This window comes from Phasianus colchicus, chromosome 16 (genome assembly GCF_987193195.1).
Source record: "Phasianus colchicus chromosome 16, bPhaCol1.hap1.1, whole genome shotgun sequence".
NCBI lineage: Eukaryota > Metazoa > Chordata > Aves > Galliformes > Phasianidae > Phasianus > Phasianus colchicus.
The window spans coordinates 13,880,689-13,904,911 of NC_143451.1; the positions used below are offsets into that span (position 1 = coordinate 13,880,689).

The 24,223-nt window shown below is 57.1% G+C and overlaps 2 protein-coding genes across 8 annotated transcripts; one reads left to right on the top strand and one right to left on the bottom strand.

The window, feature by feature from the left end:
- Positions 1 to 2,998: 2,998 nt before the first annotated feature.
- On the bottom strand, positions 2,999 to 11,657 carry MAFK (MAF bZIP transcription factor K). 3 transcript variants are annotated; one of them, XM_031606885.2, is made up of 3 exons: positions 11,572 to 11,657; positions 4,896 to 4,975; positions 2,999 to 3,585 (listed from the first exon to the last, which is right to left on the bottom strand). In XM_031606885.2, the coding sequence occupies exons 2-3, from the start codon at positions 4,929 to 4,931 to the stop codon at positions 3,151 to 3,153; spliced, it is 471 nt and encodes a 156-aa protein (XP_031462745.1). In that variant the 5' UTR covers positions 4,932 to 4,975; positions 11,572 to 11,657; the 3' UTR covers positions 2,999 to 3,150. The 3 variants fall into 3 exon arrangements, with proteins under 3 accessions (XP_031462745.1, XP_090007992.1, XP_090007993.1); XM_090151866.1 differs by lacking the exon at positions 11,572 to 11,657 and adding an exon at positions 6,526 to 6,796; XM_090151867.1 differs by lacking the exon at positions 11,572 to 11,657 and adding an exon at positions 5,772 to 5,918.
- On the top strand, positions 9,990 to 23,934 carry LOC116237588 (lysosomal alpha-glucosidase-like). 5 transcript variants are annotated; one of them, XM_031606882.2, is made up of 20 exons: positions 9,990 to 10,513; positions 15,046 to 15,595; positions 15,786 to 15,931; positions 16,839 to 17,004; positions 17,345 to 17,441; positions 18,267 to 18,386; positions 18,570 to 18,688; positions 18,757 to 18,888; positions 19,663 to 19,773; positions 20,477 to 20,590; positions 20,855 to 20,939; positions 21,240 to 21,357; positions 21,644 to 21,777; positions 21,923 to 22,074; positions 22,269 to 22,417; positions 22,511 to 22,652; positions 22,835 to 22,933; positions 23,083 to 23,247; positions 23,316 to 23,462; positions 23,627 to 23,934. In XM_031606882.2, the coding sequence occupies exons 2-20, from the start codon at positions 15,056 to 15,058 to the stop codon at positions 23,687 to 23,689; spliced, it is 2,799 nt and encodes a 932-aa protein (XP_031462742.2). In that variant the 5' UTR covers positions 9,990 to 10,513; positions 15,046 to 15,055; the 3' UTR covers positions 23,690 to 23,934. The 5 variants fall into 5 exon arrangements, with proteins under 5 accessions (XP_031462742.2, XP_031462743.2, XP_090007990.1 ...); XM_031606883.2 differs by lacking the exon at positions 9,990 to 10,513 and adding an exon at positions 13,869 to 14,022; XM_090151864.1 differs by lacking the exon at positions 9,990 to 10,513 and adding an exon at positions 13,893 to 14,026.
- Positions 23,935 to 24,223: the final 289 nt, after the last annotated feature.

Sequence of the window (24,223 nt, forward strand, 5' to 3'; positions counted from 1 at the left end):
CCATGGTGGTCAACAGCTTTCGGGTCATTCCTCCCTCCACGTTACCTTGCAATTCTGATCCCTCTGTGGAAGTTTAGCCAGGACATTTCATTCCCCTCCAGGTCACCACCCAGGGAGGGAGCCCTGGACCGGCGATTTCTTTTAATAAAGATTTACAGTATCAAACTTGGAAAAAAAATTATCTTTTTTTTTTTCTTTTTTTACGAAAAATCTGTACGATAAAATGTATATAATTATATATTTATATATATATTTCTCTCTCTTTAAATATTTCCACGTGGTCCTTATGGATATCCAATATGGATTACCTACCATGGCTATGGTATCAACAGCTTTAACAACACCCAGGCCTCTTGTTCTTAATCGAGTGACCAGAGATTGAAGTGCCTACCAGCACCAAACTAGCAATCACTTGGACAAGCCTTTGGCACCCTTCCAAGAACTGGAAAAAAAAAAAAAAGAAAAAGAAATACTTGGCCACAAGGGAAGTGCCACATAAAGATATGTTTCTCGACAGCAAGAAGACCCCCACGGAACAAAGTTCAACCTCCATCCCCCTCCGTGCCACTGGTCTGATTTCCCTGGCAGGGGCCAAGGGCAGCCCGAGGGTGTTCCCATCTAGCCAGGAATGTTATGGAGCTCTGGAGCTGTTCTAAAGACTGGAAGCATTTGGGCATTTACAAGTCAACTGGCCTTTTTTTTTCGTTAAAGTTTCCATTTAAAGCCCCAACAGTGCCAGGAGTCTCCATTTTGCCTGTTTTCGGAGGCACCTGTAAGGTCTGGGAAAGTTTCCAATGTTTGTGAGCTGGAGAACATGAGAGGACCAGGAAATGACAGTAACATTTTTCTCTTCCTCAGCTTCTGCTGTGGGAGTCAATAACTGGTACTGATACACAGGACATCAATCTGCCTGTTAGGAGATAGGGAGGGAGTGGAGGAGAAATGAGGTAACGCTAAGTGTCATCCAAACTCTACGCGTTGGAAAATCACTTGAAGGAAACTCCCTGCTCCCCTCCGGCACATGCGGCTCTGGCAGGGGTAAGAAGCCTTCAGGAGGAGGCTCACCTGCCCCTTCCCAGCTCCATAAGGTCATGAGCATAGGTGTCGAGGACTGAACAAGAACCGAGGCTGAGCTCCTCTCTTCATTAACCTATTTCACAAAGAACCCTCTTGGGGAATCCAGAGACTCCAATGACAAGGTGGAAAAAGAAAAAAAAAAGAAAAAGCAAGCTAACTTCTTCCAAAGACAAAGAGGGCTTTACTGGAAGTCTACACACGTACTGCCCCCAAACAACAAATCCTGCAGGGCGGTGGATGCCAGCATACTGTCTCCTTTGCAACAGCGGCAGCACTGGATTAGTTCTCTTTCAGTCCCAAACACTGGTGAACTCCCCGCCATCTCTGGCTTCTGTTCCACAGCCCAAGTCCTCTAAGCTCTGCTCCTCACCTCATCCATCACCTGTCTCATTCTCTTCTCACCTGCGCGACAACAGGCATCGTCCATCCCACAGATCTCTGCCCTGCAAAACTCACAGTCCCTTTTTCTTTCCTACTTCAAACAGAAAATTAAAAATAAAACACAACAGAACACACAAACACCAACATAGCTATTTTTTTTTACAGTGACCTGGACACATTCATCTTTTCAGCGCTGCTGTGTGACAGCAGAATTCCTCCTCTTGGCTTCCCACTTCCTGCCCATCGCCGGGCCAGAAATCCCTCTCCCAAACCACTGCTCAGAGCCACACGCACGACTTCTCGCTCCCAACTCTTCCATTCCCTACGCACACGGATTTCCATCCTGCCCTCCGCACATCTCCTGGGGCAGTTCACACATTCCCAAGAGGAAGCATCAAGTTTCAGAGTCACATCCACACGGGTTGACTGAACACTGCAGAATGGACTCATGCAGCTCCCAGCCAACCTCCCCACGTCCCTTCCCTGGTCAAACAGAGCCCAGCGAGCCCAGCCCTGCAGCAGGGATGCTCCTTGCTCACCTACCAACGCTTCCACCAAAGAGGAGGCTCTAATTCCTCCTGTCTGTGCTATGGCCCTCTAGTTACACTTCAGCGCTTCAAAAACATCTCTCCCAAACCTTCTGCACAAACCCCTTCTCATAGTGCTGATCCCAGCAGAACAGCCCCTCCGCCTTGCAGTCAGTTCTGCCTCCACCTGGTAATACTTCCAGCATTCTTCTTCCTCCTCTCCCCTTCTCCTCCCCACCACACTGCTCTTCACAGCATCTACCGCGCCTCCTTCCCTTAAGCTTCAGGGAATCCAGAAAAAAAATAAAATAAAATAAGCCGCTATTTCAAGACTGGATCATTTGGAAGAAATACACTGCATAAATATACCCAATTCACAGGACACCTTAGGGAAGGAGCTATTGGGAAACATGGGCTTGGAATAAAGGAGGCTGCAATGTAGTTTTTCACAGGCCACACAGGTAGTGAGGCGTATTAAAATATGTAAAATATATATTTTTCCATATTTTAACAGCATGGATTGAAAACAAAAGGTTATTCCTAGTGGGTGTGGTCAGACCCAAGCATTAATCTCCATCATCCTCCCACTCCCATCCACTCGTAGCAGGATGAAATTCAAACCAAAATGCCTATTTCCCTGCCCTCGGAACAGCAGATGGAAGTGGGGAGGGAAGGGGAGACCCTTCTGACAAGGAGTAGGATGCCACTAAAGGAAACTCTTTTCCATACATTCATCTCACACGATGATTTCTACGGTCCATCTGTTTCCTGGCTCTTGAGCATCATTCACGAAGGCTCTGGAGGCTCCTCGGGTATCTTCTCCCAGCTGGAACGGCTGCGAGGGGCTCAAGGAGGCAGGGACAAGGAAGTAGATCTTGCAACTTGTACTGCAGACAGAGCTCAAATCCTGGACACGAGGGGTTGATGGAGCCACCGAGTCCAGAGAGAAGCAGCCAGTTAAGTTCCCTTTGTAGGTATTTTTTTCTTTTCTATTTTCTTCCTTACTTATTTAATTTATTTAATTTTTTTTTTTTTTTTTTTTTTTTGCACTTTCGGAAGAGAGTTGTTAAGATGCCAATTCTTGACGCGACCAAGAACTCCGGAACAATGCATAAGAGCCTCTTCCCCCCCCTTTGAAAGGCTGCTAGTTCCCCCACCGAGGGCACTAGGACGCTGCTGAGAACGGCACGGAACTGGATGAGATTTCGGCTGATTTCACAATGGTGATGACACTGGTGGTGGCAACTTTGGTCGGGGTAATAGGCCCTCGCGCCACAGTACGAGCAAAGGTCTGGAGTGCTTCGTACTTGGAGCGCAAGGCGTCCAGCTCTAGCTTCATGCTGCTGTTTTCTCTGGCCAGCTTCTCCACCTCTTGCTGCAGCTCAACCCGCTGCCTCTCCAGCTCCTCTTTCTGAGTCACGCGCTTGATGCGGCAGCTGGCGGCGTAGCCCCGGTTCTTCAGCGTGCGCCTCCGCTGCTTCAGACGGATGACCTCCTCTTTGGTGAGACCCCGCAGGTGCTGGTTCAGCTCCCGTACGGACATTGACACGAGTTCATCATCGCTCAGCACTGGGGCATTCTCTCCCGACTCCTCCTTTACCTGCAAACACCAACGGCACAGGGGTAGCGGCAGCCCTGCAGGACAGGCTGCTGGGGATGGCAGAGGTTGCCCCTCAGCACCCTACTGGAAATGCCCCAAAGCACCTCAGAGAGCTTGTGCTCTGCTCAGACGCTGCCACGGTGGCGTGACACATGGCTGAGATGCAAGCACTGCGTCCATCTGGGTTCGGGTCACCCTCTCAAGTCAAGGAGAGCAGTGAGCCTTATAGGAGTGCAGGAGCATAGAATGGCCTGGGTTGAAAAAGACCTCAGTGCTCATCCAGTTCCAGCCCCCTGCTATGTGCAGGGTCACCAACCAGCAGACCAGGCTGCCCAGAGCCACATCCAGCCTGGCCTTGAATGCCTCCAGGGATGGGGCATCCACAACCTCCTTGGGCAACCTGTTCCAGTGCCTCACCACCCTCTGTGTGAAACTCACTTTGAACCGAACAGTGAGATTTTTAAGGAAATAAAAGAACACAGAAGGTTTCCGTGTTCCTTTGTCAGGAATTCACACTGAACCCTAAAGGGGACACCTTTTATCAGCACCATGCTGGGACACTAGTGCAGTAGTCTCACAAGCAGAATAGCCACTTGTGTGCAGGGTTTCATTCCACATTTTGTGGCTTTTCATTGAAGGCTGCTCATCTGAGTGTTGGACAAAACCAAGCCTGCTTGGCTTCACTTGGTCTGACTTGGTTGTCCTGACTCTGAAGGCACACATGGAAATACCAAGGGCTCGTGCTTTTCTCTGAAGCACATTTGCTACCGCAGCTATTTTCAGAACATTTCAGACACTATTATTCTGCTTCTTCACAGACTGCAGATACCTGGAACAAAGAGCCAGGACACAAGAAAAACTACAGCAGAGAATGAACAATGCACATGTGGTCCACCATACAGCAGCTATACCCAAAGCTTTTACTGTCTGCTGGATCTGTGAGAAAACAGGTGGGAGCTTCCTCTCCTCAGTGCATCTTTACACTGAGAGCAGAAGTGCTGCACTGTCAGGCCTGGAGCACTGCTTTCAGGATGCTGCCAATGGCCAGAGGTCTCTGGGGCAGCAGATGGGCCGATCTGACCCTACGCTCTCGCAGAGAACTCAGACTTCTAAGCACAACCAACGTTCTTCTACCTATCTCCCTAAGAACTTCTCTGTAGATAATAGGAAATTATATTAGTGCCCATTTGTGGGAGCCTCTCAGAAGAAGAAAAGAAGAGGCATGCCATGTACGACAGTCACCGCGTGGAGCACGGCTCTGCGGCAGCCTGCCCCAACACCCAGCATCCCCAGCACGGCCTCTCCCCTACCTTTAATGCCTTGTTCGGTTTGGGATTAGTCGTCATAACCTGAGCACAGTCTTCTGGACAAAACCGCTCAGAAATTGCAACTGGAAAACACAAAACAAGATTTTTGGGTTAGACAAATCTCAGACGTGAAGGTAGGTTAACAGAATAGCAGTCCAGAACCCCAACTCCAAAACCCCACCAAAGGAAATAAAACCACACAAGGAAGGATTCAGAGATCAGTCCATGCCATATAGGTGTAAGAAGGAAAGATCTGTACTGATAGTCACGTTGCTGCTTAATGCTCAAGCCCTTATGTTTTGTTTTTAAGCACAGCGAGGACAGGGCAGGGAGGGAAGGACGTGGCTCACGCCGCAGCTGTGCAGGCAGCCATGCACTGCCCAGGCCCCGCTGGCTCACCTCCCTCCAGAGGCATCCAGACACTCCGGACGCCCTATTAGGGACTGATTGAAGAGTTAACTCTGCTCATAAAAGGCACCGAAAAGCCACAAGACAACAACTCCATTCTCATTTCGATGCTTATTAACCCAGCTTGACACTGAATCAGCAAGACAGAAATAAGCTGCCTGGTTCATCACCTGCTCCCAGCACCGTCCCCACCCAGCGCTCCCAGAAAACCCAAACACGAGAAACAAAAGCCCCCCGTGATGACAAAGCACGGCAGCAGCTCGGCTCTCCCGCTGCCTGACGATGCTCACAGCCCAGCAGCCTGATGCTGTCTGGAGAGGCAGGCGCGTGTCCACCGACAGCATCCTCCGCCAAGACGCTGCCCTTCACGCTCACCTTAGCCGAGGACAACACCCAGCCGCAGCTCAGCAACGTCCTCCCCTAAAACCATCACCCTACGGCACGGCGCACAGCAGGTACCGGGGTACCTACCCCGGGAGGGGCGGGCTCAGCCGCTCCACCATCACCGCCTCCGCCCGTCTCTCCCAGCCGGCAGGGCTCCACGCCGCGCCGGTCCGCCCCGACGCGCGGCTCCGAGGGCTGCGCAGCCGGCGGCACCGCGTCTGTCTGCCGGAGTCCTCCTCTCCTTCTCTCTCCCCCTCTCCCCACCCCTACCCAGCCGGGCCCAAACCCTCCCCATTTTCACGTCTGCGTCGTGTCACACATCCTAATCATTCATGAAAAATCCAGCCAAAGCATCCCAAGCATGATTCCCGTCTGATAGTTGCCATGGTGACCTTGGGAAAGTAGCCAACCCCGAGACAGTCGTCATGGCAACAGAGAAGCCCAAAAGCAATAATGACTTCAGGTCATGTCTGTGCAAAGACATCACCAAGTCGGCGGAGAGTAAACAAACTCATTCATAGCCGTGAACGGGGGGCGGAGGGAGCGGGGTTCCAAGGTGGGCAGTGAGGCTGCAGGACGCCACCCCGGCTGTCGGGCATTTCGGTTCCTCCTCTCTTTTTCAGCACCAGACAGCCCAGTGTCGCACATCTGCCAGAGGGCCGAGGACAGCCACGTCCCCCAGCCCCGCTCTGCGATGAATGGAGCTCGGAGCAACCGGCACACAGCACCTCCCCGAGCCCCGCTCTGCTCTCCTCCCCGCACACGGCTCCAGCAGCCCCTCCGTACGGCACCAATCCCCGCAGGCCCCACAGACCCCTGCATCGTCTGGCACCTCACTGACCTCCACCAGGCTTTGCCTTCAGACCTCAGCGCTGCCCTCTGCCCGTCCTCCTCCTCCTCCTCATCGCTTCCCCTCCGCCGCCCACCCCTATGTCCAGGCAGGCACGGAGGAGGAAGGAAAAGCTCGGACGGCCGAGGGGAGCCGAGCGCTGCCAGTGCGTAAAGGAAGCGGCCGGCAGCCCCCTCCCTGCACGCCGCGCAGGCACTTGGTGCCATAGTTATGCAGTGAGTCACCAGCTGTTTACAGAGCACAGCTCGCATTCCCACAGCATCAGGAACTCTTCCTCCCCTCGGTATCCCCCCCCTCCCTCGCCGCCCCCCGGCCCTACAAGGATGGGGTGCGCGGTGCGGCCGGAAAAGGGAAGGCTGAGCGGGCGGGCAGGCTGAAGTGGGGCGGCTGCACAGAACGGCCTTTGATCTGCACCCAGCGGGGCTTCAAAGCGCCGACGGAAAAACTGAATGGGGCGTGAGGCGATGGAGACGTGCGGCGCACCGTGGAACAGAAGCGGGCAGAGGTGGGAGCCCCGTGCTGGGGCGGCCATTCTGCCACCTGTCACCCCGTGACATCAGAGCAGCACTGCAGAGCGAGGCCTCGTCCTGCATGGCACTCCGGAAAGACCCGTCACCGTGCTGTGCCGCGTGCCAGAGCTGCTGCTGGCAGCGGGGCTGGAAGGCGGGTGGGCACGGCGGGGAATGGCTCTCTTCAAACATGGATGGGAGCATGTGCCGCCTGCGGCTGGTGGAGCTGCTGGTGTGCTCCTGGCACCACATCACCTTGGGCGAGCCACGGAAGCAGGGGATGTACCAAGCCGTAGGAACCCACATGGATCACTGAGTCCAACTCCCAGCTCCACACAGGGCCTCTCAAACCCAATCCCAAACCCAACCCCTATGGCTGATAGCAGTGTCCCAGTGCTCAGCTGTGCAGCTCAGCTCCGGCAGCTCAGGCTGTGCCCGCCACCCTTCCCCAATCCCCAGCTGTCCCTCCCCTGGCAGCTCTACACCACTCCCTCAGGTCCTGGCACTGAACCACATCTCTGCACTGACCAAACTGTGCCCACAGGTACCACCTGCATTGTTCAGCTCCCAGTGACAAGGCATCCCCAGAGTTATGAGGCAAAAGCCCCAGGTAACAGCCAATCACCCCACAGACACTGGGTGGTGTCCCCCAACCACGCTGCTTTGGGGTCTGCTGGGACACCCCCTGCAATTTGATTATTACAACCCTTTTAGTCTTTACCCTATTGCTGCTCATCTTTCCTTAATTGCATTTGCTGCATCATGTCTCAAATTAGGAGCTCAGCTTTTTGGAACAAGGACTGCATTACATCTTTATCCTGTAAGCAGTGTGACACACTTAGGACACTACATAAATAAAGCAGTGAGTAGTAATACACCAACGGTACATGCAAAGGCTTTGGATCCACAGCCAGTGTTTTGACTGTGGGTTACATAAAGAGCCCTTGTAATTCTGCAATAAAGTTATCCATCAGCAGCCTTGCCAACGCCCTCGCCCTCTCTCAGACTCCTGTGCCATTGGCAGCATCTCCCAGAAATGAGGCACCCCAACATCTCAGTGCTGAGGGTCTCAGCTCAGAGCACCTCGTGATTGCAGTGCTCTGAAGGGGAAGGCAGCAGAAAGCCGAGGCAGAGCAGAGGCAGAGCAGAGGCAGAGAGAACCATGTGAGGTTCACAATTAAGGAGAAAGGAAACATGCCAGAGTGCAACTTCAGACTTTCCACGCTACGGGGCTCTCACGGCGCGTTACGCACTGAGGGATTACCATAAAGTCAATGCCGACACCCAACGACTGAGGATGAACTCCAGTTTTAAAGCTCTTTCTGCGCCGCACGAAAAGCCTGGCCAGAACACGAGGGCCTGGCAGGCAGCCCTGCTGGTGTTTAGCTTCCATCCTGAGACAAGCACAGCAAGCTGAAAACACGCAGCCCTCACCTTCAGCTGGGCCAGCAACAACTTCCAGAGGGCAGAAAAACAGCAAAGTGCTCAAGCAGCAGCAGCAGGGATCTCCGCCATCGAATCTCACTGCAGAGCTGAGTTATGTGGGAATACTCCTCTCATTCCCAAATGCTGGGACCAGATTCCTAGGCAGCTGCTCCAGCAAGTCACCCAAATATCAGGTTTACCCCCAAGTTATGCTCAGCTCCAATGGCGTTTACTGAGGGCACCTCCAGAGCCAACAGGCGAAGGCAACTCCAGTTCTCATCTCCGCACCTCCATGGCACCATGCGGACCAGTGTGCCACACAGCCCCATCCCTCAGCCTTCAACCCTTTCCCCACTCCGACAGCCTTCATGCACTCTTATAGGACAGACTGATGCTTGTCATTCATTTGTAAGGAGAGAGGGGAGGGCTGCGCTCCGGGTGTGAATCAGACAGCAGGAGCATATGCAAGGCAATATATTTGACATGAACAGAGAGAAGACACACGGAGGGGTGAGTCACTGTTTACTGTTCTAGAGGAGCTCCGCACAGCCCTCGCCCAGCTGGCCAGCTTTCCATTTCCCTTATGGATCGGAACCAGCATCCAGCAGCAGAGAGGAGCTTCACGAACCTTCAGAGCAAAGGCGAGAGCTGCCAGAACACGGCGCTATGAGGCGCTCTCTGGGGAAGCCTGGACGGAGATCAGACAGCCCTTGGTGGTTGGGTAAACAGCCTCGTCAGATGCTGCAGAGCCTGCGGTCAGCGAGCAGAGCACCAGAAGGGCACAGCACACTGCACCACATCACAACTGGGACCTCGGGGAGGAGGTGGCCAAAGGGGACAGGTATGCAACAGACAGAGCTGGTGTTCACCAACCACAGGATGCAGCACTTTTTCCATCATACAGGGGGCAGCGGCAGAGCTAAACCAGAGTCACATCTCAGCATCACTAGCTCAGGCAAGCTGAGCCTGCAAGCAGCAGCCAGCTCACCCATACAAAGAGCAATGAAGGACAGGTCAGAATCCCCAGTGTCCCCATGCCATGGCCAGCCAGCAGGTTGAACACCTTCACCTGCTGCAAGCAGCGTGGCATTCAGGTCCTGCTGCAGCACAGAGCAGGGATTTGCTATGCCTGTTATCCCACTGCTCGGGAGCTCAGCAGCAGTGGGACGGCTCCCGCCTCTCCCCCAGCCCTCGTGTTTATGGCCGTGGAGCTGCATGGCTTTGAGCTTGCTTCATGCTTGGAAGGCTCTCTGCTTGGGTTTGAAGATAGCCTGAAACAATAGCTCAGACAGAAGTGGAAACTGCCGGCTCATCTCGACAGGGCGCTGAGCTGGAGACTTCCTGAGAATTGAAAGCGCTCGCGCCGCTCGAGCACTTCACAGCTGGATGTTTACAGCACGGCCAGCTCAGCCAGCAGCCCCCAAGTGCTGCCGAGCCAGAGCTCCCAGCTGTCCCCTCCTGCTGCCCAAACACAGCGAGAGCCTCACGCTGCCCACTCTCACACCGCCCAGTTTCACAGCGCATTCCACGCCATTAATCACTTCCCAACACACGGGGCATATTGTGCAGCTCTGAGCTTTCCCTTTCGGAAGGCACACGCACGGCACCAACCCAACTGTGAGCTGCAACAGATTGCCGAGGGAGCACGGGAATGGGATGAAACACAACTAAGCAGAATGAGGGGAGAGCAAAAAGCTGACAATTGGCCACCTGGCTCAGAAACGCCTCCGAAGAGAGGCGTGAGTTTGCACCAGCATAGGTATAGACATGTAATGTGCCAAGATGAGCCGCCAGCTATGGAGAGCCGCCGTGCCCCATCCTCGTGGTGATTGCGACGACAATTAATTAGCGCCCAGCACTCCGTCAGGTGCAGGCAGAGTTAACTGTGCTGCCTGCCGGCCCTGCGCAGCGCCATTGGGCAGCAGCAGCGTCCATCACAGCGAGGAAGTGACTGCGCGGGGAAGGAGCTGTGCTGTGCTGTGCTGGGGGACGCGGAAGGAGAGGGAAAAACACCGACACGCAGCGCTGCGAGCGGACACTGCCAGGTAATGAATGCAGCAGAGTGCCGGGGTGCATGGATGGCATTGATGGCAGCGATGGCACAGAGCTGCCCTCCAGCACATCCCTCCCGACGGCTGTGCCCGTTCCCAGCCCTGCTCGGGCTGCCGGCTGCGCTCAGAAGGCAGGGGCAGGTGACAGCAATATAGAGGCCCTGTAGCTTTCTGTGACAGCGCTGCCCAACGGGCCCGTTCCCAATTCGGGACCTGGTGGCCTGCTTTTGGCGGAGCTCTGGGACAGCCCCGCGGGAGAGGAGCGGGAGGAGGGCGGCACTCCTGCAGCTCTGCTCTCGGTTCCCCTCCCCGGCGGCCCCACGCTGCTCTCCGGCTCTCATCCTCCCCATCTCCACGAAGAGCTCGGAACGGGTTTTCCCCCAGCCCCGTTTCTGAGCAATAACAACACATCATCATCATTATCATCACCATCATAATAAAACCCCCAGCCGTCCCGCGCAACGGCGGGTCACACGAGGAGGACGCTGCGGCCACGGATCCCCGCACGGATCCCCGCAGCGCTGCGCGTGGCCAGAGCTGAGGGCCGGCTCGCGCTGCCAGCCTCCAGGCGCGGCACTGCGCGGTATTTCCAACCGCCCGCCGTCACCACAACAGGTTGAGCCCGCTCTATTTTAAGCGGCGTTCGCGGATCAAAACGCGGCACTGAGCGCGTGCTCCGCGGCCCCGACTCGCGGTAACTTTCTTCTTTCTTTCGGCAGAGGGGAGCGGGGAGGACCCGCACCTCCCCCCGCCACGTGCCGCCGGGCCCGGTGCTGCGCGGCCCGCGCGGGGCGGCGGCCCCACGTGCCGGCGCGGTGGTGACTCAGCACTTTCCGCTCAGTCTCCGCGGGCGCGACCCCGCCCGGACGGCACCGAACGGGCACGGCGGGGCCGAGCCGCGCCGGTTCCCCCCTCCCCAGCCTCGCAATACCTTCATACCCAGCCCCCCCCCCCCCTCCTTCCCCGATCGCGAGTGGCGGCGGAGGCAGAGCCGCGCGGCCCCCCCCACCCCCCGGCCCCACCCCGCCGCCGTGCCCGCGCCCGGTGCTCACCTGCGTGCCGGCGGGAGCGCGCGCGCGCCCGGGGCGGGGGGGGCGGCGGCGTGCGGCGGGGGGCGGCGGCGGGGGCGCTGCTGGGGCTCGCTGCCTCCCTGCGCGCCAGTCCCGCGGACAACAACAAGCGCGGGGCGGCCCCCTCCCCCCCGCCGCGCCGCCGACCAACCAGCGCCCCCGCCGCTTCCGGCATGGCGCGTCACCGCGCGCGTCACCCCCGGCCCGCCCCGCCTCGCTCCGCCCCGGCCGCTCCGCCGCGTCACCGCCGGCCCCGCCCACGCGGTTCATTCATGGATGGGGAAGGGAAGGGGGGTGGGTGACGTCACGAGGCCACGCCCCCTCGCTCGCTGCCGCGCTGCGTAGCGCCGCGCCCCGCGTGTCGGGCGGTCGGGCGGCGGGCGCGGGGCTGCGCGGTCGGAGCGAGGCGGCCGTGATGCCTCCGGGGCGGCTCCTGGCCGGGCCTCCGTTCGCAGTGAGCCTGAGCCGCACCGCTCCGCACCAGTTCTCTCTGGGGAGCTGCCGTGCCCGCAGCGCCGTCCCGATGGCGTTTCAAATCACCGTAACATCCAACAGAAAGAAAAATGGCCCAAAGATCAGAAAATCGGAGTGTCATTAGGGTTGGGAAAGACCTCAAAGATCACCAAGCCCGACCACAGCCCATCCCCACCGTGGGCACCAAACCGTGTCCCTCATGCCACGCTTTACAACACCTCCAAGAGCATCGGCCCCGCCGCTCCCTGTGCAGCAGTGCTATTGCATCACCGCTCCTTCTGAGAAGAAACTTCTCCTAAGATCCAACCTGACCCTCCCCTGTTGCAATGCGAGGTCAACACAGGTGGCTGAGCAAAGCCAACAACCTCCGTCGAAACTGGACTCCCATTGCATTTATGTGCAGGGCTATTTGCGGCTGCATTGCGAAGCCGGCGCTGGCTCCTTGCAGTTTGTGTTTTCCAGCCTCAGGGCCAAACCTCCTCAAATAGCCACAGCTGAGGGCCGCTGTCAGACTTTGCGTAAGGTTTCACCTTTCGCCGCTCCTTTTGCACAACATGGGGAGCCCCACGTAGGGCACAGCAGGAGAGAGTGGGGCAGCCTGGTCTAGCATTAGGTGGGATGGTTGGTGGCCCTGCATGTGGCAGGGGGGTTGGAGATTTATGATCTTTGAGGTCCCTTCCAACCCTGGCAATTCTGTGTGATTCTGTGTGAAAGTTGGCTGTTGGAAACCCCCTGTGCTGGGACCGAGCTAACAAAGTTGGTTAAAGCTTCCAGGCAATGGCACGGAGCTGTAGTGCTGCTGGCTTCACCTCTCCCCTATTTGCAGACTCTGGTTAAAATCTGGCCCTCTGGTTGAGTCGTGCTGGGCTCAGGGTTCAAGGGCAGGTCCGAGCCAGCCCTGTGCTCCCTGCTGAGCTCTGGATGTGTTTTGTATCCTCATCTCCCTTTCCAGCTCACAAACAAAGGACAGGAGACCCATGGCCACCAGTGTCCCCACTGCGGCTACCCACCCTGCTGTGCTCTGTGGGTGGTGGTGGGGCCATGGAGGTTCCTGGTTGCATCCAGGGTTTCTCCCTCAGTTGGTGGCTGTGTCTTATGTATGGTCTCACCTTCTGCGGTGACCCAAAGTGGGACATTCTCCCCTGGCTTTGCAAGGATGGGATTGAACAAGTGTACAGCTTGGGAGGGGGGTTGTTGAAATTCAGCTTCTGGGTGAATTGGCCATTCACAACAGATCTGGATTTTTGTTTTCATTCCCGGAGAAAGCAGCTTTGCTCCAAAGGTCTGTTGTCCTTTGCTGCTGACCTTTAGACTGCAGTGGCCTTCAGCAGCAAACGAGTGGCTCTGATCCCCTGAGAGTGCAAACCTGGCTGGGAGCATGCACACACACACACACTCCTTAACCAGGAGAGTCTGAGCACATGGCAGAAAGTGCACTTGGTGAAAAATAAGGGGACAAAAGGGGCCTTGCTTTGGGGGTGTGGGGAGCTGTGGGGCAACCCTCCTGCTGTGTGCTCAGAACAGGTCAGGCACCATGGAGTGCTCAGCACAGGCATCTCTTCCACCTTCTGCTTGGGCTGAAGCACTCTGATCCTGAAGAGGGGAGAGTGGAAATGTGAATGTGCAGAGTCTTGAGACCCAATGTATACATAGGAAAATTGGAAACGAATCATTCATCTCCCGTATTCTCCACCACGGGGCTTTGGAGCAGCATTGAGCGTGGATCTATCGATATATACAGACGCAATAAAAATGCACAGCGAAGCAAACCAGACGAGAGCACGGCTGAGAAGTCAGCTGAGAGGCGCGATAGCAGGCGCTGCTATTAGAGAGGAGCGGTAGGCGCTGGGCGATTGCTCGGAGTTTTACGGCGGAGCAGGCAGGGCTGCGGTGCTGGGAGCCCCGAGCCCGTGCTGCCCGCACTGCCGCCCGCAGCCACAGTATCAAGAGGAGACACGTGTATGTAAGCGCCTGGCATGGCCTGGGTTGTGCCCCCCGTGCTGGGCTGGGGCTCCGCATCCGTCCTTGCACTTTTTGGCAGGGCTGGCTCTGCGCCCTCTGCCCGAAAGGCCATTGCTGCGTCGGGGTGGCCTGGCACGAGCATGCGTGGCCGGGCAGGTGGCATGTCGAGGAGGTTGGGATCGATGTGCCGAGTTGGTCGGGTCTGCATGAAGGGTGTGAGGGTGTCCGCTGCGTCCCATCCCCACCAGCAGCCCCATGGCACGGGATGGGTGCTGAGCGGGGTGAGCCATTTTGGTGCAGGGCCGTGGGGGGGCGATGGGGATAAAATCCGTTCTGCAGCGAGAGGCACCGCGCTGAGCTTGTGCAGATTAGGGGAGTGAGGTCTGGGTGCTTTGGCTGGAGGTGGGGAGGAGAAAGTTGCGTCCTTGTTTATAGCTCTGAGATTGCGCCCTGCAGGCAGCAGGAGCGGGGGCTCTGCTTCGCTTGCAGTCTGGAAGACGTTTGCCTGAGAAGTTTCTAAAATCATATGTTACCAGTGGGAGGCAAACACTGACGGCATAGTCCCTGCTGTCCAGCTCTCCCTAGGCTGAAAGGTCTGACTCAGGGCTTTGGGCACGAGCAGAGGATGCTCCGCACCTCACGGCTCCCAGCATTGTGACTGCCCCAGTGGGTGGGTAGGGGCTCGCTTTTGCTTGTCATCTACTGGAAATGCTACAGCCCATACAATTCAGACCTGGGCAAAACTCTTTGCTGGAACACTGCCACCACCCCAGACCCAGAGCATGTGGAGTTCGGTCTGGTGGTCCTTGGGGCTGCAGCAGAGCCTCATGGCTGCCTCTATACTGTAGTGGGGTTGGGCATGGGCAGCTCCAGGCAAAGCCATCCTCAGTGCTGTAAGTTTGCAGAGCACATCTCAACCAATGCAGAAAGCTCTGCATCAGGCACAGGGAAGCCTTGCATGAACTTCCCCTGGCCACTTCCCATAACCATGCACTCTTCATCTCTCTCCCCTCGCTCCAGCCCCAGGACAATGAGGTCGTACCAGAAGCTGAGGGCAGCGGTGCCACAGCTGGTATTGAGCCAGGAGGAGGAGGAGGAGGAGGAGAATGCGACCACCCCAACACCTGCTGGCCGCAGCAAGCTGGCCCCATGGTGGGTGGGCAGCGGGCTGCTGATCACCGCCGTGCTGCTGAGCACCATCACCGTCTGGGTGCTGCGACAAGTGTCCAGGGGCTGGCATGGCCCTGCACCACCTTTCCAATGCCATCTGGTCCCTGAAAGCCACCGCTATGACTGCTACCCCGAGAGGAGCGTGGTGGTGACCCAGGAGCTGTGCGAGAGCCGGGGGTGCTGCTTCATCGAGACCCTCCCTGCAGTGGGGGGCAAGCGGGGGGTGCCCTGGTGCTTCTACCCACCCAACTTCCCCAGCTATGTGGTGCAGAGCCTCAACCAGACGACGCTGGGCATGACAGGGCTGCTGGTGCGCAGGGAGAAGGCCTATTACCCTAAGGACATCCAGGTGCTGAGGATGGATGTGGAGTTCCAGACAAACACACGGCTACGCATCAAGGTGAGCTTGCCTCCAGCTCTCTTCCAGAGCTCTGCACTCTGTCCCACATCTGTAGGTGACATCCCTTGCTTAGAGAGAGGCTGGCAGCTGCTTTGCTTCTGGCGTGAATCCGTGTGTCTTCAGTGAGCTTCTCCAGCCCTTTGTCCTCCTGTTTTGCTGGTATTCATAGTGTCCTTTCTCCCCTTTGCAGATAACTGATGCAGCCAAGCCCCGGTATGAGGTGCCCCTGGAAGTTCCCCGAGCGATGAAGAGAGCAGAAAACCCCATCTACAGCCTGGAATTCTCCCAGGACCCCTTTGGGGTGCTGCTGCGGCGCCAAGGGACAGGGACAGTGCTGTAAGAGCCCACCTTCTCTATCTGTCCTTCCCTCAGTGGGATTCAGCATGTCTCTCTGAGGGCTTTCCTTAGGGAAAAACACACCTATCCATCTCAATCCATTAGTTATCATTGCTTTCATCTTTGCTGCAAACTCTGGTGCTCACACGGGGACACAGCAGCACGTGGCTTTCTGGCCATGCAGGACTGGGTGGGGTCATATTCCCAAACCAGTGCAGTACCCCAAATCCCCACTGGTGTCATGGAGCAGCTCCAAACTGTGTCTTGAGTGAGGCACAGCCCTGGGATGCGGGTCCCAAGTGTGTCCATCCCCAGGGATGGACCCAGTGGCCTGGGGAAGGGACCAGCAAAGGGCCGCAGCTCTGCCTGCTTGGCCTTGCTTTTGGGGTTCTCCAGAGAGCTGTGTCTATGGTGTGGGAACTCCCCAGCAAGTGCCGGGTTCAGGTTTTTGGGGAAAGAAACATCAGTGGATTCACTATGGTGCTTCTGGTCTTCCCCGTGGCTTTGCCCGTGCTGAGTCACAGGGAGCTGCAGTGCTCAGCATAGGGCAGGGTGTCCCAGCTCTCCCCCAGATCTTCTCCTCCTCCCTCCCATTTTGGGCCCTGTGGTCTGTCTTTTCCTCAGGAGCTGCTTATCAGCAAGGGCAGGCAGAGAACTCCCCGGCTGCATCGCCTCAGTGGTTAATTATAACCGGAGTGGAAACTGCTGGTGTCAAATGAATGGCTGTGCCGGGTTGGGCTGGTTGGGGTCAGGATGTGCCCAGACCCCAGTCTGCCCTAACAGGACTGGAAATGGGATGGGATGCACTGCTTTGCTGCCATCAAGATGCTTCTAGAGGGAAGGGCATGTCACTGTGAGGGGATTACCATCCCCTGGTGACCTTCTCTCTCACTGTGTCACCCCGCAGGCTCAACACCACCGTGGCTCCCCTGATCTTCGCCGATCAGTTCCTGCAGATCTCCACCACGCTGCCCTCCAGGTTCCTGTATGGGTTGGGGGAGCACCGCAGCACGCTGCTGCACAGCCTCGACTGGAACACCCTCACCCTCTGGGCCCGTGATGTGGCCCCCACGGTACTCCTGGGGCAGGGAGTGGTCACGGGGAGGATTTCAGTGCAATTGCAAAATATGCGTCCTGATGGCCCTGAGCGCTTTTCTGGTCCGTGCAGCAGGTTGTGGTGTGGCTGCCCTGGGCACAGCTCAGCGGTGTCCAAGGGAGAAGCAGCTCTCCTGTGGCTGCCAGCTCCAAAACTGTCCTCACCTCCCTGCCATGCCCTGCATGGGGTGACAAATGCTTGGCTGGGTGGTGGCAGCTGATGTGACTTGGGAACATTGGTTAGCCCAAGTCTCATGGCTCTGAGCTGAGCTGCTCTGCCCGGGAGCTGCTCTCTCACCAGGCAATCCCTGCTTGCAGGAATCCTTCAACCTGTACGGTGCTCACCCCTTCTACCTGCTGATGGAGGAGGGTGGCGATGCCCACGGGGTTTTCCTCCTCAACAGCAATGCCATGGGTAGGTGTGTGGCGTTGATTCGGGATCTTGGGGCAAGAGGAAGCCATAAAAGGGAAAAGATGTGGTCCGATGGCTCCGTTATTGAGCTGAGCCATCTGTTTCCTGGCTGAAGCGAGGCTCTTTAGCAACTGCCGAGCAGTTTAACCACACGCCCAGCTGCTGAATTGCTGTCAGAAAAGCGAGTCCTTCACATGCAGCTCTGAGCCCATTTCCCATCTGCCCAAAGCAGCCTTGCCCTGAGGCTGTCAGGGTGTGCGATTTCTGCCCAGACAGGGATGCTGCCCGTGCTGTCCCCAGCTGTCCCCAGCTGTGCCACCTGTGCCCTGCAGCACCCTCCTGCTGGTAGCCCCACAGGGTCCTGCTTTGCCAGGATGGCACTGGCAGTCACCCGTTCCCCCCCCCTCCCCCCCCAGTAGCCATCTGGGACCATGCTGCTCAGAGCAGGGCTCCAGCTGTGCTCAGCTTCAATGCAGTTCTGCTTCCCAGTGTGAGCGTGGGGCAGAGCACAGGGAAACGCATCACACAGCTGAGGTTTGAGGGCTCAGCCATGTGAAAAACCCGAGATCATCCTGACTCGTGTGCACTGGAGGAAGGCATGCGTTTGGTTTTTAAGTGGGGGCCAACAGAGGGTACAGCTTTCAACTTGAAGAGTGTCTTCATAGAGAGCTTTCTCCATGTATGAACCAGTGATCTGCCCAGCCTGTGATGGTGTAAGCCCTGGGCACCCACAGGGATTTCTCCTTTCCTGCATCATGGTGGTGCTGCCTGGCCCCATGCTGGGATGCTCCCCAGGTCTCATTGTGCTTTTTTCCCCACTGTGCGAAGAGGTGGCCCTGCAGCCTGCCCCGGGCCTGACTTGGAGGACCATTGGAGGTGTGCTGGACTTCTACATCTTCCTGGGGCCTGACCCCAACATGGTCATCCAGCAGTACCAGGAGGTGATAGGTAAGCATACACACCATTAAGCGCTCTTCCCTTTGTCTCTGTGCCTGCATCACCCCATTCCCATCCTTTCAAGAACACCATCTGGTCACCCCATACTCCATCTCCCCTTTTCTTTTCCTCTTCCACCCCCTTCCTCTCCCATCCCTTTGCCATGCTGACGTTGCTTTTGGACACACACTGCAGGTTTCCCAGCCATGCCGCCACTCTGGGCACTCGGCTTCCACCTCTGCCGCTGGGGCTACGGCTCCAGCAATGAGACCTGGCAGACTGCAAGGGCCATGAGGAACTTCCAGATCCCACAGGTACCCCAAGGAAGGAAGGAGGGATGGGGGCTGTGTGTTGCTGCCTGCTCTGAGCCCATTCCCCACAGGATGCGCAATGGAACGACATTGATTACATGGATGGATACCGGGACTTCACCTTCGATCCCCAGAAATTTGCCTCTCTCCCCTCACTGGTGGAAGATCTCCACAAGCACGGGCAACACTACGTGATGATCTTGGTACTTGCCTCACTCATGCTCAGGGCTGTCACTCCCCAGAGCTGGGCTTGGTGGCTGCAAGGACACTGGGGACAAGGGACTGGGGGCAGCTCATGGCCCCCTCCGTTGCCTGGATGGTCTTAGCCAGCTCCAGGACTGGGGATTTTTGTCAGCGTGCAATCTGCCATTGGAAATCCCCTGTAAGGGCAGGGAGTGCTGAGATATGGGCCAGGTTATTGCACTATGCTCCCATCTGCTGCGGGAGCACAGGGAGGTGGGCTCCTCGTCCTCATGCGCAGAGGGACTGTGACCAAGTCTGGGTTCAACTCGTGGGTGCTCGACACAGGAATCCCCACTTCCCCACCAGTGCTGAGCTCTTGTGACCCCGCGGTGATGTCCCACTGCCAGGAAATGGGATGTGGTTCTGCTCATTGTGGGCAGCAAGGGCTGGGGCTCCTGGGGTGCAAACGGACCCTGGGAGGGGATGTTGGGTTGCCCCAGACAGATTGAAGTCCCCTTAGTAGCCCAAGCTGTGACCTGATGCTTCTTGCGTAAGTTCATGATTTCTTATATTTATCCCCCCCCACCCCAAAACCCCATAACGGGTCCTCGGGACTTGCAGAAGTGACATTTTAGAAAATGAGCCTGGAAGTGTTGAAGCAAGTTTCTGTTCCTCTTGGTTGAAACAGTCGCCATGTCTGGGCTTTGACTGACCCTGCCTTGACTGTGCTCTCTGAATCACACTGGCATTGTAGGGGAAGGGGCCGAGAGATACTGACTCTGCTCCATCCCCAGGACCCTGGCATCAGCAGCACCAGCCCACGTGGCTCCTACTGGCCTTTCGATGAAGGCTTGAGACGCGGTTTGTTCCTAAACACCACCCAGGGGCAGCCACTGATTGGGCAGGTGAGGAACTGGGGGAAATCCTGGGGGCTTTGCAGGAGTCAGGCTGAGATTTCTTCACTCCTGCTGGGGGAGAAGGCAGGTGGCTGATTGCCAGGGTCCGGTCCTGCTCTCAGTTTTCCACATTTCACCTTGTGGCATCTCCACCCGCCTCCAGAGCCAGCTCCTGTCCCGGCAGAGGCACCCGGGCAGTCATATGAGTGCAGCGGGGTTGGTGGTTCTGCCTGAGGCCGATCATCTGATCCTCTCCCTTCCTGTTTTTGAGGTGGGAAGAGGTTGCCTGTGATGCTCAAGTGCCTGCAATCTACTCCAGACCCACAGCCAGTTTGTTACCCATTCACAGCCACTTGCTCCTCCTGGCTCTCTCTCTCCTACTGAAACTTTTAACAGTCTAAAACAAAGGAGAAAAGTGACCCAACTCTGTAATTCCAACACTATAATCCCTGGAGTGAGGTGAAACACAGAGAAATCACAGCTCTTCCCCATCACTGGCACATGCAGACAGACTGCTCTCCAACTCACCCTGAGATGCTTGGGGGGGATGCTGCACACACAGCATCCAGCCCTTGAACAGTCAGCCTGGATTTTACCATTGGTTTTATTGCCTGTTTTAGCCCTGGGTCCTTCAGCATGCTCACAGCCTCAAGGTATCCCTTCCTCTTAGCGTTCTGCCCTGCTGAACCACTGCTCTGTGGCTTCCCTGCAGGTCTGGCCTGGCTACACTGCCTTCCCCGACTTCTCCAACACAGACACACACCAGTGGTGGCTGGAGAACCTGCAGCGCTTCCACACCCATGTGCCCTTCGATGGCCTCTGGATTGTAAGTGCTCCCTGTTGGCTGGTGCCATCTCTCTGCTCCTGGGAGCAACAGCCATTGCCCGAGTGCTGCTTTTCTGGTTTCATTGCGTTTTGGCAGGACACCGCTCCGCATATGTAACCATCTGTGTGTGCTGGGCAAAGGGGCTCAATGGTTCTGGTGGTGTGGGAGGAAGCCTGTGGGTTCCAGCACACCCCTCTTGTGCCACCTTTAGACATCACTAATCCCTAACAGCTCCCCCTTCACACTGCTCTGTGGTTTTCGTAGGACATGAATGAGCCATCCAACTTCATGGATGGGTCTGAAGAGGGCTGCCCACCCGGAGAGCTCGACAGCCCCCCGTACACGCCGGGTAAGGAGGGCGGTGAGATGCAGGCTGCGCTGGTAGGTACCACGTGCTCTCATGATGCTGAAAACTGAGTGCTGTGGAAGAAAACCATTCTTCCAAAACATCACATCTTTGTTCCGTACCCTGAACGTGTCTGTCCATCCCCGCTTTCATGCGCCAATCTCCATACCCGAGCATTGCACGCTTGTGGCTGTACTGGGGCACGGGGTGGGAGTTGCTGTGGGAGCTCAATTTGCAGCATGGGTGGCTTTGTGCCCCTCACCCTCTCCACCGAATGCCAATGGTGGCTGTCCCTCCCGGCAGCTGTGCTGGGCAATTCCCTGTCCGCCAAGACGGTGTGTGCCTCAGCGAAGCAGAACGCCTCAGTGCACTACAACCTGCACAACCTCTACGGGCTGAAGGAAGCCGAAGCGACGGCGAGGTACCTGAGCACCCTGGGGATAGGATGGGTGAAACCGTGCTGCTCAGGCACGTCAGTGTAGGAAAAGAAGTGGGGTTTGAGTGCCTGAGCCAAAGGGAGATGCTGTGGCTGCTCACAGCCTTGCCCAGAGGAATGAGGAGAGGAGGGAGGATAAAGCTGGTCCTGTTCCAAGCCCAGGGACTATGCTACTCATACTCCCAGAGCTGTCTGTAGACATTTAAGGGATAAGGAGGCTCCTCAGGGCAGCTCTCACCTCCTGCTCCTGGGTCTCCCCATTGCCTTGCAGTGCCTTGATCCAGATCCGAGGAAAGCGTCCCTTTGTCATCTCCCGCTCCACCTTCCCCAGCCAGGGCCGGTACTCGGGACACTGGCTGGGTGACAACCGGAGCCAATGGAAGGACATGTATTACTCCATCCCAGGTGGGTGGTATGGTCTCACAGCCCCGTCCTTCCCCAGAGAGCACCTCAGCCCTGCTGGGATTTTCTTTCATCCTACATTTGAGAGGTGGTGGAGACCGCAAAACTCCCCATACTCTGCTGAGCATCTCCGCCCACCTGTCTGCAGGGATGCTGAGCTTCAGCCTGTTTGGGATCCCCCTGGTGGGGGCTGACATCTGCGGCTTCTCCGGCAGCACCTCGGAGGAGCTGTGCACCCGCTGGATGCAGCTCGGGGCCTTCTACCCCTTCTCCCGCAACCACAACACCCAGAACGAGAAGGTCTTGGGCAGGATGGGGGATATGGGATGCCAGATGTGGGATTTGGGATGTTGGATACAGGATGCTGGATTTAGAGTGTGAGATGTGGGATGTAGAAGGTAGAATGCAGGGGGATGCAGGCAGATTTGCTCCATAGAGATGGAGATTTGGGTGAGGATGGGGCATTTGCTGACTCTCATTTGTGTATCCTCCAGGCCCAGGACCCCACGGCTTTCAGCCCCTTGGCGAGGACAGCCATGAAGGATGTACTGCTCACCCGCTACTCCCTCCTGCCCTTCCTCTACACGCTTTTCCACCGTGCCCACCTGCAAGGGGAAACCGTCGCCCGACCTTTGTTCTTTGAGTAAGAGCACCCTGATGGGAGCTGGTGAGATGCTGGCTGTGGTTGGGTGGTGAAGGAGCAGCTGATGGCAGCTTTGTCTCCATCCCACTGCAGGTTCCCCTGGGATGTGGCCACATATGGGTTGGACAGGCAGTTCCTGTGGGGCCAGAGCTTGCTGGTGACTCCAGTGCTGGAGCCAGGAGCAGACTCGGTGCTGGGCTATTTCCCCCAAGGCGTGTGGTACGACTTCTACACGGTGAGGAGCACTATGGCACTCACATTCAGGTTTTGGATGATTTGGACGAGGCTCTCAGGGGATGCCGAAGTGTTGGAGCATCACCAGCTGTGGGGCTTGCTAACTGAGGAGCTGTTTCCTGGTCCCACGCCTGAGCCCATCACTGTGTCCCTGACCCCCCTTTGTCCTTTGCCCCCTTCCAGGGCTCCTCTGTGAACAGCAGTGGGGAGATGTTGAAGCTGTCAGCCCCTCTGGACCACCTCAACCTCCATCTCCGGGAGGGTTCCATCCTGCCCACACAGGTGAGCTCCCTACTGCCACCTCCCTGGGCTGGGGACGGTCTCAGAGGAGTCTCCTGCTCCACGATGTGTCCCTCCTCGGTCCTCAGCATGTCATAACCTTCCCTGCCCCATACTGGGCACACAGCCTCAAAGCTTCCTTTGAAATCCAGAAACCTGCGACCACCAGCAAGGCCACCAGAGGGAACCCGCTGCGTCTCATTGTGGCCCTGTCCCCACATACCACTGCCTGGGGGGACCTTTTCTGGGATGACGGCGAGAGCCTGGACACCTTCGAGAGGGGCAACTACTCCTACCTGGTGTTCAATGCCACAGAGGTGGGACATGGTGGGGAAGGCAGAGGGGCATCCAGGACACCTCATGCTCACACCATCCCCTTCTGCAGAACATCTTCACCTCCAACGTCCTCCATGCCAGCACTGAGGCCACCTATGTCACCATTGATGCAGTGAGCTTCTATGGAGTGCAGGAGCCGCCCAGCAAGGTCCTCCTAGATGGGCAGGAGAAGCCCTTCTCCTACCTGGACAACCAGGTATGGCTTTGTGTTGGCGTGCTCTGCCCTGGGGGTGCCCATGCCTCCTCTCCCAGCCCTCATTGGTGGGGGGCAGGAGGGTAAGGATGGTGCTCTTGTGCTGTGTGGAGGGTTGAGGTCATTGTATAAGGAGCTCAGCCATGCTGTCCCCTCATGTCCTGCAGGTCCTCACCGTCAGCGGCCTCGGCATCAGGCTCAGCCAGGGCTTCTCCCTGCAGTGGCTGTGAGCTGGGGGGGCACGGGGCTGCCCTGCCTTGCCATGACCTACTGTGCACATCCCTGCTATGGCCATTGGACCAGGATGGTAGCACAGCGCCAGGGACTGTCATCTGTCATCACCCGCTGCTGCAGATGGGGGCAGGGGATGTGGGGATGGGATGGGGCTCCGTGCTGTGTCATCACTGTGCGGTCAGGGGTGTGCGCCCACAGCCCCATCTGCAATAAAGGCACGCGGAGAGCTTGGTGTCTGGTTGTCCTTCTGTCCTCACACATCCCACAATTCTCCCCCATGTGATCCCTTGTGTTCCCCAATTCACCCTTATGTCCCACAATTCCCCTTTATTCTCCACCGCGTCCCCCTGTTCCCCAAACGATCCAATTCCCACCCCCGTCCCCGATCCCCCATGACCTCAGAACTGCAGTTCCACTCCAGCCCGCAGGGAGGCGCCTCTCACCGTCCCCCAACCTCCCCCGCTCCGCGACCTCCCACCGCCAGGGGGCGCGGTCTCTGCTCACCCAGGGCGGGGCGGGAGGGGCCGCTC